The sequence below is a fragment of the Paramisgurnus dabryanus genome, chromosome 22, assembly GCF_030506205.2.
Source record: "Paramisgurnus dabryanus chromosome 22, PD_genome_1.1, whole genome shotgun sequence".
Lineage (NCBI taxonomy): Eukaryota > Metazoa > Chordata > Actinopteri > Cypriniformes > Cobitidae > Paramisgurnus > Paramisgurnus dabryanus.
The window spans coordinates 17,869,350-17,887,470 of record NC_133358.1 but is presented as its reverse complement, the minus strand read 5'-3'; the positions used below and the strand labels follow the sequence as shown (position 1 = coordinate 17,887,470).

General features: G+C 38.5%; 1 protein-coding gene across 3 annotated transcripts in view; it reads right to left on the bottom strand.

Moving 5' to 3' along the window:
• The window catches only part of neto1l (neuropilin (NRP) and tolloid (TLL)-like 1, like), a 111,175-nt gene that overhangs the window by 24,487 nt on the left and 68,567 nt on the right, over positions 1–18,121 (bottom strand). For all 3 annotated transcript variants that reach the window (XR_010546607.2, XM_065294996.2, XM_065294994.2), the window contains exons 5-6: positions 17,943–17,984; positions 17,713–17,840 (exon numbers count right to left, since the gene is read on the bottom strand). Coding sequence is in view for 2 of the 3 variants with exons in the window: in XM_065294996.2 (XP_065151068.1) it covers positions 17,713–17,840; positions 17,943–17,984 (170 nt within the window). In the remaining variant the exon portion in view is untranslated. The remainder of the gene's footprint in view (positions 1–17,712; positions 17,841–17,942; positions 17,985–18,121) is intronic.

The following is an 18,121-nucleotide window of genomic DNA, read 5'->3' as shown; positions in this document are numbered from 1 at the left end:
CACTGTTTGGGATATTAAACGTACTGTAAAAATGACCCATACTGTGACGTGCCAAATAACACTATGTGACAGGCTTGACAGCACCGAAAAGCTATAAACCGTTCTCCTCGTGTGCCCGGCACCCTTTGCATCTCCCAGCAGTGGTTGGAGAGTTTGCAATACCCAAATGTAGCGTTATCACTTTTAATGAGCACTCAGTGTTATATTATGACAAGTAAATTGAGAACCGCAGTTTTACCAACGAGTATGTTACCCAATTGCTCAGTAATCCTCGCTGTAATAACATTTCATTCAGCAGCACCAGTCCTTGCCACCCACCGTATACTTACACCTGCAATATACGTAATGAACTACAGGAGCCTCATTCATTCTGAATAGACAATCTCTCATTGTCAGCAAAACACTGTGGGGGCGTCACTTATATGAATACAAATACATAAAACCCTACTCGCTACAGATCTAATGAAATGAACGAGGCTTCCCACTCGTCCCTTTGTCAACCTCAGAGAATTATATGAAGGTGGAAGGAGATCCACTACAGTACTTTACGTGCCAGCTTGTTAGCACTTTTTAGGCACAATTTGCTGAGAGATATATGAGGAATGTTCGAGCGAGTAATTAGACATAATTGATTTTAAAGGTTGTCTAGATAACCGAGTTGATCTCCGCTGATTAAGAAAGACGCACCTATTAATCTAACAACAGGGTGGTCTTGCTGTCTAAATAAACAGGTCACAGTTTTGCAAGTGGTGTTTTAGCACGTAAATCTTACTCACTAAAAGCCCATTATCTTTTTTAGACCACAAAAATATACATCTAGTTACATTTTAAAGTTAAAGGATAATTCCGGTATTTAACACTTTGAGTCTCATTTTTGGTTTGTTTGGATGAACTACAGTGATGGACACAGAAATTTTGACAATGGGTCGTGTCTTGAGTTTTTGACTTGTTTAGAAGCGTCTCTTGACTGCTTCAGAATGGAAGTCAATGACCATGCACAAACATGTCATTAAAACAACACTTAACATTCATTTTCAAAACTGTACTACTCACCGAGTAGTCCGTGGTGTTTGTTGATGATTAAAAACAAATATATTGGCGCAATGTATGATTTCAATCCGTGTTATTTGCTATAGTGGAACTATTTTTTCAGATACCTCACAACCGCGTATATACTTCCGCTCTATATTTGAGTCTGAAGCGTTAGCACACTCGGCATGCCTGTCACGCGTCCTGCGAGAACAGCATTAGTGAAACAAAACACAAGAGCACTTTTAATAAGGTAGCCTTACATTTTTCTAACAAACAAACACTCCCGTATCAGAAATTAACAGCACAGTAATTACTGACAACGTAAAGGGTAGGCTATTTAAATAAAACAACGAAAATAAATGAACGAAGTTCAACAAACTAATAAAACGGTAGCATACTTTCCAAATTAAGTTTATTTATAACACTTACACCATCCAATATGTTTTTTCATCAGCAGAACAATAAAGAAGATATTTGCAGAAACCCCAGTGCTCTGTCATGCAAGTCAACCGCACACTTTAAGAGCTAAAGCATATATATCCAATACAACAGTAATCCCCCATAACTCCGTGTGACATATTGACGTCTTGTGAAGCAAATCAATCAGTTTTTGCAAGAAACTGAACGTTATTAACAACACTATTAGCGTGAATGCCAAAGCAGGAAGCGTGCTTTCCGTTCGAGGCGATCTCTTCCACTGGTGGAGTTTGGTGGCTGTTGGCTATGGATGTTGGTCTCTCTGCGCCACCTATAGAGCGGGAGCGTGAAGCGCACTTCCTGGTTGGCAAAAGCTCTGCATTAACGCTGTGAAATATTAATATATATATTCGAATCTCAAAACTGAAAATCGAATGTCAACCCACGGAACAAATATTCAAATATTCTGGTCCAGCCCTACAAATATGTGAAAAATTTCTTCTGAGAGAAACCGAGCGAAAAAACTACAACCACATGTAAACAGACCCTTTTCTGTTTCCCAGTGGCGGAGTGATATATCAGCGAGCAATGAGTCTTACAAGAGAGATCAATGGAATTTTACAAAATGCCAAATAAAACACGACAGAAACTGTATTTCGCTTCACAACTTGTTTTTAAACATCAACGAACACCACGCACCACTCGGTGAGTAGTACAGTTTGAAAATGAACGTTACGTGTTGTTTTAATGACATGTTTGTGCATGGACATTGACTTCCATTCTGAAGCAGTCAAGAGACGCTTCTAAACGAGTCAAAAAGTCAAGACACGACCCATTGTCAAAATTTCAGTGTCCATCACTGTAGTTCATCCAAAACAAACCAGAAATGAGACCCAAAGTGTTAAATACCGGAATTATCCTTTAAGCGCCCTCGAGCTGGCGTAAAAAATGACATACCCATGGTGCCCTACCGTCACTACCAATGAAAATGTTGGTTTGTTGAAACATAATGTGTGAACTTTTACAGTAACATAATGGAACATATACGTTTATTCATCTGATAGATCCTTTTATCAAAGTAACTTAAAGTACAGTGCATAAAAAAGTATACTTTATATGTGTGTTCTCTGGAATCTAACCAATGATTTTTGCACTGTTAATGTTATCTGACCAACTTAAAAAAGGAATTTCTGTTTTATTATGTATTTTAAATCCCACCACACAAGATGCAGCATTTTTGTCAAATCAAGACATATTTTTATTTTTATGTTACTTTAACTTAACAAATTAAGTCAAACAACTTGGTTTTAATAGTTATGTCAACTTATCACAAGTCCTGTCACCAAGTTGTTTTAACTTTATGCTTCATTTTTTACATTGTATTGCATTAAAGAGCACCAATGGTCCAATTCACGATTTTACATTTCCTTTGGTGTGTAAGTGTGTATTAGTACATGTTAACAAAATGCAAAAGGTACAAACCCCAAAGTAAACAATGACGCGAGTTAACATCTACAACGTAAATCTCTTTTCTTGGACTACAACAAACACACGGATTGTAGGCAACAGTTTACTTTCTGGGATTGGTGATGTAGACAAGACCGACATTATCATTATTCCTCCCGCTTCTGACTCACAGCCTGTAAGTTAACTCCTGTTAGCATTGCATTGTGACTGAATCTTTCAAACATGGTAAGGGGCATCACATTTCCGGTGGACGTCAGAGGTATTCAGGCCAATCACAACGTACAGATTATCTGGCAAATCAGAGACACAACTTTTCAAATCCGTGTGTTTCAGGAAAAAAGTAAAATCTGGAGCTACAAAAATGTATGGTATGTGGAAAATAATATGTTTTTAACCATAAACCACACAAACACATTGTATTATACAAAAATAAACAAAATATCGCTGTTTTTTTAGCAATGAAATAGGTGCACTTTAAACAAAATGTCCCTGTAGTATCACCTGCTGCCACTAGGGGCATTAATTTAATAAAATCTCCTATGTGTGGAAAGTGACAAATGCCCTATACAACAAAGTTTGTATGATTGGATGTTATGTTGCTGTTTTCCAGGCACTCAGTGCACTGAAATAGTACTCTTTCATGGGTATTTAAATAATTTGCTATCATTTGTTTCAGTGCAAAACGCCCCCATTTTATGTAAATTAGTCTTATTATGTTGGCTTGAGAAAGCCAACATACTGTTGTTGCACTTAAACTTATTATTATTATGTTGGCTTGAGAAAGCCAACATACTGTTGTTGCACTTAAAGCTATCGTCTACGATTTCAAAGATTGTTCATTATTAATAACCTCGTTTATATGCTGGTTATGGTTCTACAGTAACATCCTAACAATATAAAGAGAAAAAAGAATTAAAAAAATCCATTCAGTCTATTGGGTGTATGGTAGCAGATAAGTTGACCAATGTAAACTGTCCGGCCGGACAGCTTACATTGGTTAACTGCTCTCATCCAATCCCTGCTACATTTGAAAATCCACCTCGTGCTCGCGTCTCCACCCCATCGCACACCACCCCGCCCCTCTCCTGCCTGCGACATGAAATTTGTGTCAGTGTATGGTAGCTAGCGAAGCAGCAACATAGATTAGATAGATTAGATTCAACTTTATTGTCACTGCACATGTAGGTACAAGGCAACGAAATGCAGTTAGCATCTAACCAGAAGTGCAATAAGCAGTAAGTACAGAATAAAGGTCTATAATATGTAAGTCTCTTACTGTGGGTGATGCGGAGTCGTAACTCATCCATTTTGTTCACCAGTGACCGCACATTAGCGAGGAAAATGCTGGGTAAAGAGAGCCGGAGCGGTGTTAGCTTTAGCTTGGCTCTTAGACCTCCGCGCTTCCCCCGCCTTTGTTTACGATCTCGACGCCGCCTGCGAGCACTTCCGCCCGGCCGGGTAGAGTGCGAAGCCTCGGTTGTTCTAGCGTTCTAGAGTCGAAGATTGGTGATAAAACTGCTGGTAAAGTCCTCACCGATACCCAAAAGCTCCTGTCGGGTGTATGATGTTAAAGCAAAGCTGTTCAGTACGAACAGACCCGAGATGAGCAGGAATAATACTGCAAAATTGCAAAAACTGGAGAGACGCTCCGCCATTGACTGTTGGAGGAAGCTTCTGGGAGATTTGGGGCTGAAAACCGACGCCGACACGGCAGACTTTTGTTGAACAGGTACGCATTTATTTATACTTTGTATTGTGTGAGTCTGACAACATGCTGTCGGTCGGCATCGGAATGTTAGCCGTTTAGCATCGCGTATCACGGGTCAAAATAATTATATTTATAAAGTCATTTCTTGAAGCTCAGGAGGGGAAACGTATGCCAAACGTTGTTGTGAAAGTAAATAACGTCAATTACAATCATAATTGTAATTGTACATTCCTTCAAGGCTTTATGTGTTTACTGCTCGGTAAATCTCTGTTCTGATGTTTACTACCAGTGATCACAGCTTGAATGAGTGACTTTGTTCAGGTGGTTCCCCGGGGGGGAGGGATCAGGTAGCACAGAGGGGCGGGATGAGTTTTTTAAAACTTACTAACCGTCTCAGGCTTTCTCTACCGATTTTCAACATCGTACACTACAGCTTTAAACTTATTATTATTCCCTCTTCTTTTCTTCTGAGACTAAAATTTCTAACTCTAACTCCTCCTAGAGCTTTCAAGCTACAGCCATCAAACTTTGGACAGACTTTCGGTCTGATCTGACGAGGTGTGCTATATCTTTTCTAACTGATGGGACCTTCCGAATTCCTAAACGGGGCGCTGAAACACCCCAAAATTTCCATTGACTTAACATTGAGACAAACTTTGACGGGTCAAAGCTGCGAGTGAGAAACTTGTAGAAACTTGTGGCTTACCACATTTAAGGAGGCTGACAGGCTGTGTAAGAACATACCTCACAATGGGGTGTAAGCTGTACCCCTGGGGTGTAAGAGGCCCCCAAAATTTCCCATTGACTTATAATGGGGCAGGAAACATGCCCATAAAAGGGAATAAAAGCGTCCCAGATGGAATATCTTCACTTTAGAGGGTCTTAGAGACATGGGGGTGGGCTCATTTTACTCAAGCATCCAATCAGTCTCTTAGGATCACCCCAGAGCTATTAAGCCACGCCCCTAGCAACAATTTTGGGTACCCTAGCAACATCTCCCATAGACTACCATTATAAAAAGCCCAGATGGATATCTTTGCACCAGAGTGTCATAGAGACATAGGGGTGGGCTCATTTTACTCAGGCATCCAATCAGTCTCTTAGGATTCTTATTGAGGTTTTAAGCCACGCCCCTAGCAACAAAATATGAAGACCCTAGCAACATAATAAACAAAGCCTTATATCTCTGGATCTGAACATCGTAGAGACACAGGGGTTGGACCGTTTTTCTTGTGGTTTGACGTGTAATCATTATGGGATGCCAATTTTCTCCCTAGCAACCAAACTTAGTACCCTAGCAACGGAATAAACAAAGCCTTATATCTCCGCTTCAGAACATCATAGAGACACGGGGGTTGGACCGTTTTACTTGTGGCTTGAAGTGTGATCATTATGGGATGCCAATTTTCTCCCTAGCAACCAAACTTAGTACCCTAGCAACGGAATAAACAAAGCCTTATATCTCCGCATCAGAACATTGTAGAGACACGGGGGTTGGACCGTTTTACTTGTGGCTTGAAGGGTGATCATTATGGGATGCCAATTTTCTCCCTAGCAACCAAACTTAGTACCCTAGCAACGCAATAAATGTTAGCTTCATGCTAGCTTCTTGCTAATCATGCTAGCTTCATGCTAGCTTCATGCTAATCATGCTAACATCATGCTAGCTTCATGCTAACTTCATGCTAATCATGCTAGCTTCATGCTAACTTCATGCTAACTTCATGCTAATCATGCTAGCTTCATGCTAGCTTCATGCTAATCATGCTAGCATCATGCTAGCTTCATGCTAATCATGCTAGCATCATGCTAGCTTCATGCTAATCATGCTAGCTTCATGCTAACTTCATGCTAATCATGCTAGCTTCATGCTAGCTTCATGCTAATCATGCTAGCATCATGCTAGCTTCATGCTAATCATGCTAGCATCATGCTAGCTTCATGCTAATCATGCTAGCATCATGCTAGCTTCATGCTAATCATGCTAGCATCATGCTAGCTTCATGCTAATCATGCTAGCATCATGCTAGCTTCATGCAAATCATGCTAGCATCATGTTAGCTTCATGCTAATCATGCTAGCATCATGCTAGCTTCATGCTAATCATGCTAGCATCATGCTTGCTTCATGCTAATCATGCTTGCATCATGCTAGCTTCATGCTAATCATGCTAGCATCATGCTAGCTTCATGCTAATCATGCTAGCATCATGCTAGCTTCATGCTAATCATGCTAGCATCATGCTAGCTTCATGCTAATCATGCTAACATCATGTTAGCTTCATGCTAATCATGCTAGCATCATGCTAGCTTCATGCTAATCATGCTAGCATCATGCTAGCTTCATGCAAATCATGCTAGCATCATGCTAGCTTCATGCAAATCATGCTAGCATCATGCTAGCTTCATGCTAATCATGCTAGCATCATGCTAGCTTCATGCTAATCATGCTAGCATCATGCTAGCTTCATGCTAATCATGCTAGCATCATGCTAGCTTCATGCTAATCATGCTAGCATCATGCTAGCTTCATGCTAATCATGCTAGCATCATGCTAGCTTCATGCTAATCATGCTAACATCATGTTAGCATCATACTAGCTTCATGCTAATCATGCTAGCTTCATGCTAATCATGCTAGCATCATGCTAGCTTCATGCTAATCATGCTAGCATCATGCTAGCTTCATGCTTATCAAGCTAGCTTCATTCTAAACATGCTAGCATCATGCTAGCTTCATGCTAATCATGCTAACATCATGCTAGCTTCATGGTAAATCATGCTACCTTCATACTTAAACATACTAACAGCCAGATAGCCTACTAAACTAAACTTATGTCAAACCGTTTTAAACGTTCAGGCTACGCTTTCTCAAGCCAACATAAAGTTTGTCTTCAAACTTTACTATCTAGTTCCCTCTTCTTTTCTTCTGAGACTAAAATTTCTAACTCTAACTCGTCCTAGAGCTTTCAAGCTACAGCCATCAAACTTTGGACAGACTTTCGGTCTGATCTGACGAGGTGTGCTATATCTTTTCTAACTGATGGGACCTTCCGAATTCCTAAACGGGGCGCTGAAACACCCCAAAATTTCCATTGACTTAACATTGAGACAAACTTTGACGGGTCAAAGCTGCGAGTGAGAAACTTGTAGAAACTTGTGGCTTACCACATTTAAGGAGGCTGACAGGCTGTGTAAGAACATACCTCACAATGGGGTGTAAGCTGTACCCCTGGGGTGTAAGAGGCCCCCAAATTTTCCCATTGACTTATAATGGGGCAGGAAACATGCCCATAAAAGGGAAAAAAGCGTCCCAGATGGAATATCTTCACTTTAGAGTGTCTTAGAGACATGGGGGTGGGCTCATTTTACTCAAGCATCCAATCAGTCTCTTAGGATCACCCCAGAGATATTAAGCCACGCCCCTAGCAACAATTTTGGGTACCCTAGCAACATCTCCCATAGACTACCATTATAAAAAGCCCAGATGGATATCTTTGCACCAGAGTGTCATAGAGACATAGGGGTGGGCTCATTTTACTCAGGCATCCAATCAGTCTCTTAGGATTCTTATTGAGGTATTAAGCCACGCCCCTAGCAACAAAATATGAAGACCCTAGCAACATAATAAACAAAGCCTTATATCTCTGGATCTGAACATCGTAGAGACACAGGGGTTGGACCGTTTTTCTTGTGGCTTGAAGTGTAATCATTATGGGATGCCACTTTTTTCCCTAGCAACCAAACTTAGTACCCTAGCAACGGAATAAACAAAGCCTTATATCTCCGCTTCAGAACATCATAGAGACACGGGGGTTGGACCGTTTTACTTGTGGCTTGAAGTGTGATCATTATGGGATGCCAATTTTCTCCCTAGCAACCAAACTTAGTACCCTAGCAACGGAATAAACAAAGCCTTATATCTCCGCATCAGAACATTGTAGAGACACGGGGGTTGGACCGTTTAACTTGTGGCTTGAAGGGTGATCATTATGGGATGCCAATTTTCTCCCTAGCAACCAAACTTAGTACCCTAGCAACGCAATAAATGTTAGCTTCATGCTAGCTTCTTGCTAATCATGCTAGCTTCATGCTAGCTTCATGCTAATCATGCTAACATCATGCTAGCTTCATGCTAATCATGCTAACTTCATGCTAGCTTCATGCTAATCATGCTAACTTCATGCTAGCTTCATGCTTATCATGTTAACATCATGCTAGCTTCATGCTAATCATGCTAGCATCATGCTAGCTTCATGCTAATCATACTAGCATCATGCTAGCTTCATGCTAACTTCATGCTAATCATGCTAGCTTCATGCTAATCATGCTAGCATCATGCTAACTTCATGCTAATCATGCTAGCATCATGCTAGCTTCATGCTAATCATGCTAGCATCATGCTAGCTTCATGCTAATCATGCTAGCATCATGCTAGCTTCATGCTAGCATCATGCTAGCTTCATGCAAATCATGCTAGCATCATGCTAGCTTCATGCTAATCATGCTAGCATCATGCTAGCTTCATGCTAATCATGCTAGCATCATGCTAGCTTCATGCTAATCATGCTAGCATCATGCTAGCTTCATGCTAATCATGCTAGCATCATGTTAGCATCATACTAGCTTCATGCTAATCATGCTAGCTTCATGCTAATCATGCTAGCATCATGCTAGCTTCATGCTAATCATGCTAGCATCATGCTAGCTTCATGTTTATCATGCTAGCTTCATGCTAATCATGCTAGCATCAAGCTAGCTTCATTCTAATCATGCTAGCATCATGCTAGCTTCATGCTAATCATGCTAACATCATGCTAGCTTCATGGTAAATCATGCAACCTTCATACTTAAACATACTAACAGCCAGATAGCCTACTAAACTAAACTTATGTCAAACCGTTTTAAACGTTCAGGCTACGCTTTCTCAAGCCAACATAAAGTTTGTCTTCAAACTTTACTATCTAGTTATAAATTGTGCCTCAACACAGTAGTGGAGAAATTCTGTACACTGGCAGCAAATAGGGCAGACTCTGAGAGATCTGCGTTCGACAGATTTTTATCCTCAGGGCTGCTGAAAGCAAAATCAAAAACCTGAAAGTGTTTCACTAACAACCAAATGGCCAATAACAGGCCAATAATAATGCCTTGCAAACCCCAGGGTACAGATATTGCCAGTATTTATGATGGTGCAAAATCAAATATTATTTCTGGGGTATCCACAGATATCAAATCCAATCATCAAGGCAGTATAAGCATAAAAAATGACAGATTACTTGCTTTATATCTTTTTAATTATTCCTAATTAAATTATAAGGAGAACAAATAGAGAATTCTTAAAGGTACAGTATGTAAATTTCACTGCTAGAGGTCACAAAATAATAATAAATGTGCAGCTTGATGATGCTGTGAAGGAGCATTGAATGATGTGAGTTATAAAATATTTATTATGCAGAGTGGCTTTTTAAATGCTGCAACCACCACTTCCATAATTTTAATGGGTTTTGCCATGAGGTGTATTTGACTGCAAGTGCTGCAACGAACGATTAGCTTATGACATCAAACTACTACTTTCACAATACTGTGATGTCATACTCTGACCACTCAAGCATACCATGATTTCTTGATTTCTACAGCAGTAAAAGCAGAAACAATGTGGACATGACACCACTGACAGGTGATGTTATGGTTACAAAAGTGAATTTCTCTCGATTCAAACATTGTCGAAAACCTTTAGGGTAATGCAAGTACACAAGTGAACAAAATATATAACACTATGCTAGTGGGTTTTAAATATTTTAAAGGTGACATAGAATGATTGAACGGAGTATTTATCCTTGTTCTGTGATGTGACATGTAGACACATTTTTTTTTGTTCGGGTCTGTAATGCCTTAGAAGCTTCTTTAAACCTCTCTCAGATAGCTCTATTAGGGTGGGGGATTTTAAACAAGTGGTTTTTGCAACTATTTGGCTCCCCCTACTGGCTTAACTTGCAATCTCATTACTGATTGGCTGACTTTGCTGCCACTCAAAAAATGTAGCCAATTATTTTAAAGTGGAGGGGCAGTTAGATGCCTGTGATGTCATAAGCATCAGTTTTTCAGATTGGGACGTTTTCTGGCTGACATTTCTAAAAGAGGAATTTCTATGAGACTGAGATGTTTAGCATGTCTAGCACTTTTTGTATGTTCGTGAATGCGGGTAGACTACCATTATTCAACAAAGACGAGGTAAAAATGGTTTTTCATTCTCTGTCCCTTTAATGATTTTTTTTTGGGTGAACTTTCCTTCAAAATCATCCCCTAGCAAAAGGCTCTCATCTGACTTGTTCTAAAAACAACTTATGTATAGACACTTGTATGAATTAGACGTTACCCTTGTCTTCTGGAACACAGTCTACAGAAATACAGGAACTCCTGACCTTAATCATTATATGTAAATCAGTGAAAAACTCCATCTGAATCACGCACAAGAATCATGCCAAAGTTCAGCTTGATTATTTGAGTACACACTAATTGCCAAGTAATTTACCTTTATCTTCACCTGTTCCTCTAGGATAAATTAGTCGTGGTTGCCTGACACAGAGACAGCAACATCTGGCCAGTTGAGACCTGTTTTCTCTTCAGGGCATACGGATGTGTTTGAGGTGCTGTTTACATCCTCCACTGTGCTGACTTATTTGTACCTTGCATTAACCGACCTTTCCCAGAAGACCAGATAAAAAGGGAAAGATAAGGGCCCTGAATCTTGCAGCCCAAAGACCATTTTGCATCTACGGTGACAGCAACAGACAGCAAAACCTGAAAATTAATTTGTAAATGAATATGAAACTGTCAGTGCCTTTTCTATTCCTGGTATATATGTGATGAAATAGACCCCACCCCCATTTAATTTTCCTATCGGACAAATAAATCAAATAAGGATAAAGGGTGTACATGTCTGGAAGGTTACATGCATGTGCTCATAATTGGATGAGAAATATGAAAGCCTGCAGAGGACAGCTATATGAGAGTAACGTTATCTGATTTCAAGGGGAACACAAAATGGATCCCTGGCCATCTGTGCTCCAAACAATCATTTCGGTAGGAAATTCAGCCAACAAAATATGACATCGATTCAACACTTTAACACAAAATCAATCTAACTATGAATGTTGTATTTGTAGACCATACAGGTAGGATAGGATGTCCTGTATGTATATGTACAGGTACAGATTGTTTACATTATGTAACAGGAAACCATAACGTTATATGGCCTTTATCAACATAAATTCTTCAAATATTATGTAATTATTCATAAAATGTAATAAAAGATCATAGCACAAAAACCTATAGGTGGTGATTTTTTTTTCCCAAATGGCTATGTAATGCTGTTTAATGTGAAAAGACAAGGACATGAGCTTTGATTTGTGCCTCTGGAAGGACATCAGATAGAATGAAAATCAATTTCTGAAGCAAGAAATCACATTAAGCCTAAATATTATCACCAAGCCACGGCATAACACATATTTTTGCTCTCTAGTCAACACTTGTTAAAGAAGGTTATCTAAAGATCCACAAGCAAAGGAAGCAATTTATAGTGTTTGGTCATATCTGACTTCTGATCAATTCCAACCTTATACCTCTGAGTAAATGCAACTTTTGCAGACATCTTAAATCAAGTCAAGTGAAAAGACAAGAAGGATTAATATCAAATGCATTTATTTTGCTAGTTGTTTATTAGTTATTTGATTAAGAAAGGTTCCTCTCATGGCAAACTGATCATATTTTAAGACACAGTGTTTCTGCTAATCTCATGTAAATCTTGAGTACCTATAGACTAATTTTATCAGATTTAATTTTATCAGATTTATAGACAGATAAGCTATACTACTTTCCCGGAAAAAAAAAACACAAAAAAACCTGAGCCTCTGGATGTGTACCACGGGTGGTGTGAGTCGCGTGCAAGCAATACACATAAAACATTCTTTCATGATCTCTGGACAACTTATGATTTCCTACATCTTCATGTCATTTACATTATATGCACGGTTGCCAACAAAACACAGACATTTGATGCAGTTTACTTAAAGCCTGCAACTAATGACCGCTTGGGACTGCCCTATTTCAATAAAATCCAGCGTTAAGCAAACACACACGCACAACTCCACCGCTACCCCGGATAAACAAACAATATCCATTGTTTCCATAATGCTGGGTTCTTTGGAAAGCCAAACAAGCTTAAATTTCCCTCACAGACAACAACACACTTCTCTGGTGACGTTGATTTCATGTCAGCTGTTGGTTGGTGTGTGCATGCGCAATTTTGGGTTAAGTGCCCGTATAAGGACTTCCACTATACTTCCTGCACTGAAAACTTTCAGAAACTTGTACGAACCCTGGCAAAGTGCATTCAGCACAGAAATACTCGTCACGCGTCCAGCTGCTTCTTTGACACTTTGTCTATGTTAACCCTCTGGGGTCCGACCATTTTGGGACACTGGCAGAGATCCCATAACACTGCGTTCAGCACAAACTGGCTACATTATGTACATGTTTGTATTTTTGAGGGAAAAATTTTGGAAATGTTGAGAAAAATGCATGAAGAATCCAACGCTTAATAGTGTAAATTAGTCAGAATACATGAAACAGCTTTAGACCCCCCCCCCCTTAATGTACATTATAAAAAGATAAATAGTTTTGGTATGTTGATTGGTGAATACAGCATTCTAGCTATTCAAATGTACATAGCGGATTGTTATTTTTGTTGCATAACTTAACAAAAAAAACTATATTCACAATATATAGACCTTACATGGCTTATCATGTAATACGTATAATATTACATTATATATATATATATATATATATATATATATATATATATATATATATATATATATATATTAAAAACAATGCACAGAATAAACAAACCCAATTCAGTATTCCACTTCCCGTGTGTGATAAATGATGCTAAACGTGTGCACATCTGGGTGGGAAGAAACACTGAAAGAAAAAAACTGAGCAATCTAAGCTTGCTGTGTGCTGTATCATTGTATCTGGAAATGGAAAAAGGCAGCCGAAAATAAAGCAGTTGCGTTTTCTGTGCAGGGTTCGAAACTAGGGCCAGGGCAATTTCATGAGCTTTAAACCCTGGCAACAGTGCTCTGATTAAAAAAGTGACTCTGACCCCAAATAAACCGAACCGTCTGACCTTTTCCACATGAAGCCCTTTTCTTTCATTCTCATTTGCCATAAAACAATGTTAACCGTGAGAGCTCCTTGCCACAGAAGAGCACAAATTAAATCTGTTTAATATCTCAGCTGTTTCTTCAAATCGATTAAAGGATTAGTCAGTTTTCTTAAAAAAAAATCCAGATAATTTACTCACCATTATGTCATCCAAAATATTGATGTCTTTCTTTGTTCAGTCGAGAAGAAATTATGTTTTTTGAGGAAAACATTCCAGGATTTTTCTCATTTTAATGGACTTTAATAGAGCCCAACATTTAATACTTAACTCAACACTTAACAGTTTTTTTCAACAGAGTTTCAAAGGACTCTAAACGATCCCAAACGAGGCTTATCAAGCGAAACGATTGTCATTTTTGACAAGAAAAATAAAAAATATGCACTTTTAAACCACAACTACTCGTCTATCTCCGGTCCTATGACGCGCCAGCGCGACCTCACGCAATACGTCATCACGTCAAGAGGTCACGGATGACGTATGCGAAACTACGTCCCAGTGTTTACAAGTGTGGAGAAAGAGGACCGTTTTGATGTTGTTGTATGTCGAATGATACGAATTCATGTCTTTATGTCAGTTTATGGTTTAAAATGGTCCGCAAATGTGTGTGTCATATATGTAACACGCGACCTTTCGACGTCATTACGCAATTACGCTGGCGCTTCACAGGACCAGAGATAGACGAGAAGTTGTGATTTAAAAGTGAATTTTTTTTTTCTGGTCAAAAATGACAATCGTTTCGCTAGATAAGACCCTTATGCCTCATTTGGGATCGTTTAGAGTTCTTTGAAACTGCAATTTTAAAACGCATTAATACTGTTAAGTATTGGGGTCCATTACAGTCCATTAAAATGAGAAAAATCCTGGAATATTTTCCTCAAAAAACATAATTTCTTAAAGAAAATTGACTAATCCTTTAAGGCTTTCATTAGGTCTCCTTTTCTCAGATGTTTGTCTTCTGAAAAAGATGAACTAATTTCCTATCACTTGAGTTTCAGAAGATGTCACTTCACTACTGTATGCAAAGTGAGAAATGTCAACAAAAAAACTTTTCTTATCAAATTATAAATTAAAAAAGAAAGACATTTACTGTAAGCGAGTTAATACTGACAGGAAATTCACTATAACTCTAGTTCCTGTAGGTCAATTGACCTTTCGCAAAGACCCGCCCCCTTTTGATATATCCGGCAACAGCCGAAGCACTACCACAGCACTTGATTTTAAACAAAAGCAGACAGAAGATCTGCATTATGCATTCAACGTATACATTCAGGATTTGAAAGTGAAGTAAACAAAATAAAGATCAAAGCTATAACCTACTGGTCATAAAACTGAACACTGCAGAAAATTACGTTCTTACTTAGTCTTTTTGTCTTGTTTTCAGTAAAAATAAATAATCTAAGAAAAAACAAAAAATATACAATTTAAATGAATTTGTGCTTAAAACAAGCAAAATTATCTGCCAATGGGGTGAGACAATTTTGCTTAAATTAAATGTTTAAAAAAAAAATCTTATTTTTCTCACCCCATTTTTTGCTTGTTTTCAGCACAAATTCACTTAAATTGTATATTTTTTGTCTATAAACTACACTTATTTTCTTAGGCCATTTTGCGCATCAAGAAAAAGCATCTTAAAGGAATAGTCCATTTTCTTAAAAGACAAATGCAGATAATTTACTCACCACCATGCCATCCAAAATGTTGATGTCTTTCTTTGTTCAGTCGAGAAGAAATTATGTTTTTTGAGGAAAACATTGCAGGATTTTTCTCATTTTAATGGACTTTAATAGAGCACAACATTTAACACTTAACTCAACACTTAACAGTTTTTTTTTCAACTGAGTTTCAATGGAGTATAAACGATCCCACACGAGGCATAAGGGTCTTATCTAGCAAAACGATTGTCATTTTTCACAAGAAAAATAACAAATATGCACTTTCAAACCACAACTTGAAAATCAAAATATTGAGAAGCAACACCATTTCTGTAAAGCTGGGTGGCTCTCTATTCAGAATTGCATTAAAAAGCTAAATCAGTATGCATTATAGCATCACATTCAGTTAGTTATCCCAGCTAGCATTACTGTAACAGTAGCCTATATATAACGTATGGTTAGCGCTACTAATTTCAGGGAACGGATGAAACTGTGATCATGACCAGTACGATAAAATTTTACCTGGCAGTGTCAGCCGTTTTGAGATAAAGTAATGAGGTAACACTCCAGGCGAGTCGTCTTGTGTGAGTCTGTTTGAAAGTCTTTACTGTTCCACTGTGTGACATGGCTTTTAATTGGGATTATATTCATACAGTGAAGGACTATTTAAAATCGCAAAGTGTGCAGCCAAATTAACATGGAATAGCAACAGGGGCACATAACATCTGAATTACGATTGGTGGAGGTCACCTGTCAATCAAACTCCCGCAAAAGGTGCACATTTGCAGAGCAAAGGTCATGGGTTCTAATCCTAGGGAGCAGACGTGCTGATAAAATGTATAGCTTGACTGCACTGCAAGTCACTTAACACTAGAACTACCAAGGCAGTCATTTTGACCGTTTTAAAGATTTGCAATGTAATAACTTTGTTGAAATAAAACCCATATAACTACAGTTCCATGACTTTTCTTAAATTAATGTAAATTTTATTTTAACATTGTTATTTTATTAAAATTACAAAACACAAACGAGTTTTGAGTATTTCTACCTCTAATGGCCATAGCGGTCAATTTGACCGCACATATTACAGGCGTTTTATCTCCTCAGCGCTCTTTCCCGCCGTTAAAGATGTGCGTAGCTGTTGCCTAGCAACCTTTCTCTGGCAGTTTTGTATGCTTTTGCTAAGCTAAAACTTAGTTTTACCGTCAAAATGGCAACAAGAAAGAAAATGACTGTCACTGAGGTTTTATCCTTGCTTGAGAACATTGAGGATGCAGAGTCTGATGGAGGAGCAGAGAGCGATGTCTCTTGGTCTCTTGACAGTTCGATCAAAATGTTTATTATCTGTCCTAATATAACAGAACTATTTATTCATTCTAGATTTCATTAGAGGCTGCATAAAATTGTTTCCGATTCGTGTGTCAATTATTTCCGATAATGCTAAAGCATTGTAAACTCCAAAAGTCAAAATGTATTGAATAAAGACAGATGTAATCATTTCCAAAATTCACAATATGTTTTTATCTAACGAAATATTCTGCTTTATTTTATATTTGTTGACATTTAGACTTTCAAAAACAACATTTTAACTGCGGTGAAAAACTTTGATCTTCAGCTTGCCGGATGCAAATTGCGGAAAGCAAATTGCGGCATGCACTTTTGTGGGAGGTCTAGTCGCTCTTACACAATAATATCACGAATATATTATATTATGTATGCTTAAATTACCCCGCATTTTTCATAAAACATGACCATAGAAGCTTTGAAGTAAATATAACATGACAAAAATGACATGCACTGCTGTCTGGTATGAACAGTCAAAATGACCGCTATTGGCAGTTCTAGTAGTTATAGAATTCCGGTAGTGCTAGTGTTAAGGCAAAAGTGTTTGCAAAATGTAAACTAAGAACTCAGTCCTAAGAAATGAAATGGCAACCTTTGAGTAATAAAATTCTTCTATATGCCACACGCCCACATTTATATTCACGTATTTAACAGAATTCCACCTAACTGCATACAATTCCACCCGAGATGAATTTAAAATGTCCGCATAATGCATACGACTGCAAAACAGAAAGCCAAGTGCTAAGTTAGACAGTTACTGCCCTGCTGGAGGCAGACCGAAGCTGTCGTGTTTTAGAAATGTGGCAGGCTGGCTAAGAGAACGGCAATAGGAAATAATAGTGATGTTATTAGGAGGACTGACCTTGGAGCGAGGAGGGGCACGAATGTACCAATTGCAGTCCACTGCTTCCGTCTGCAAGGCTTTGCCATCTTTGGTGATCTGCTGTGATTCAATGATGCCTTCTGGTCCTCCCATCTCGAATTCACAAACTGCAGCAGAGGCGACAGAGGAAAACAGATGAGACCCCGCTAGTAAAAGCCATTAGTTGTATTCATATGGAAAATGCATATAGAATAATAAACAATACCCACAGGGAAGAGGTTTGGGGACTCCTATGTCTTTAAAGTCAGGATCTGAAACAAATGAATAAACTAAGATGTAAAATAGCAATTTGACACCCGGAAAACTGCTAAACATGAATATTGCACTGTGTTAGATGAACTAAACCATTCAATGAAACAATCAATATGTACTGATCAATACTGCTTTA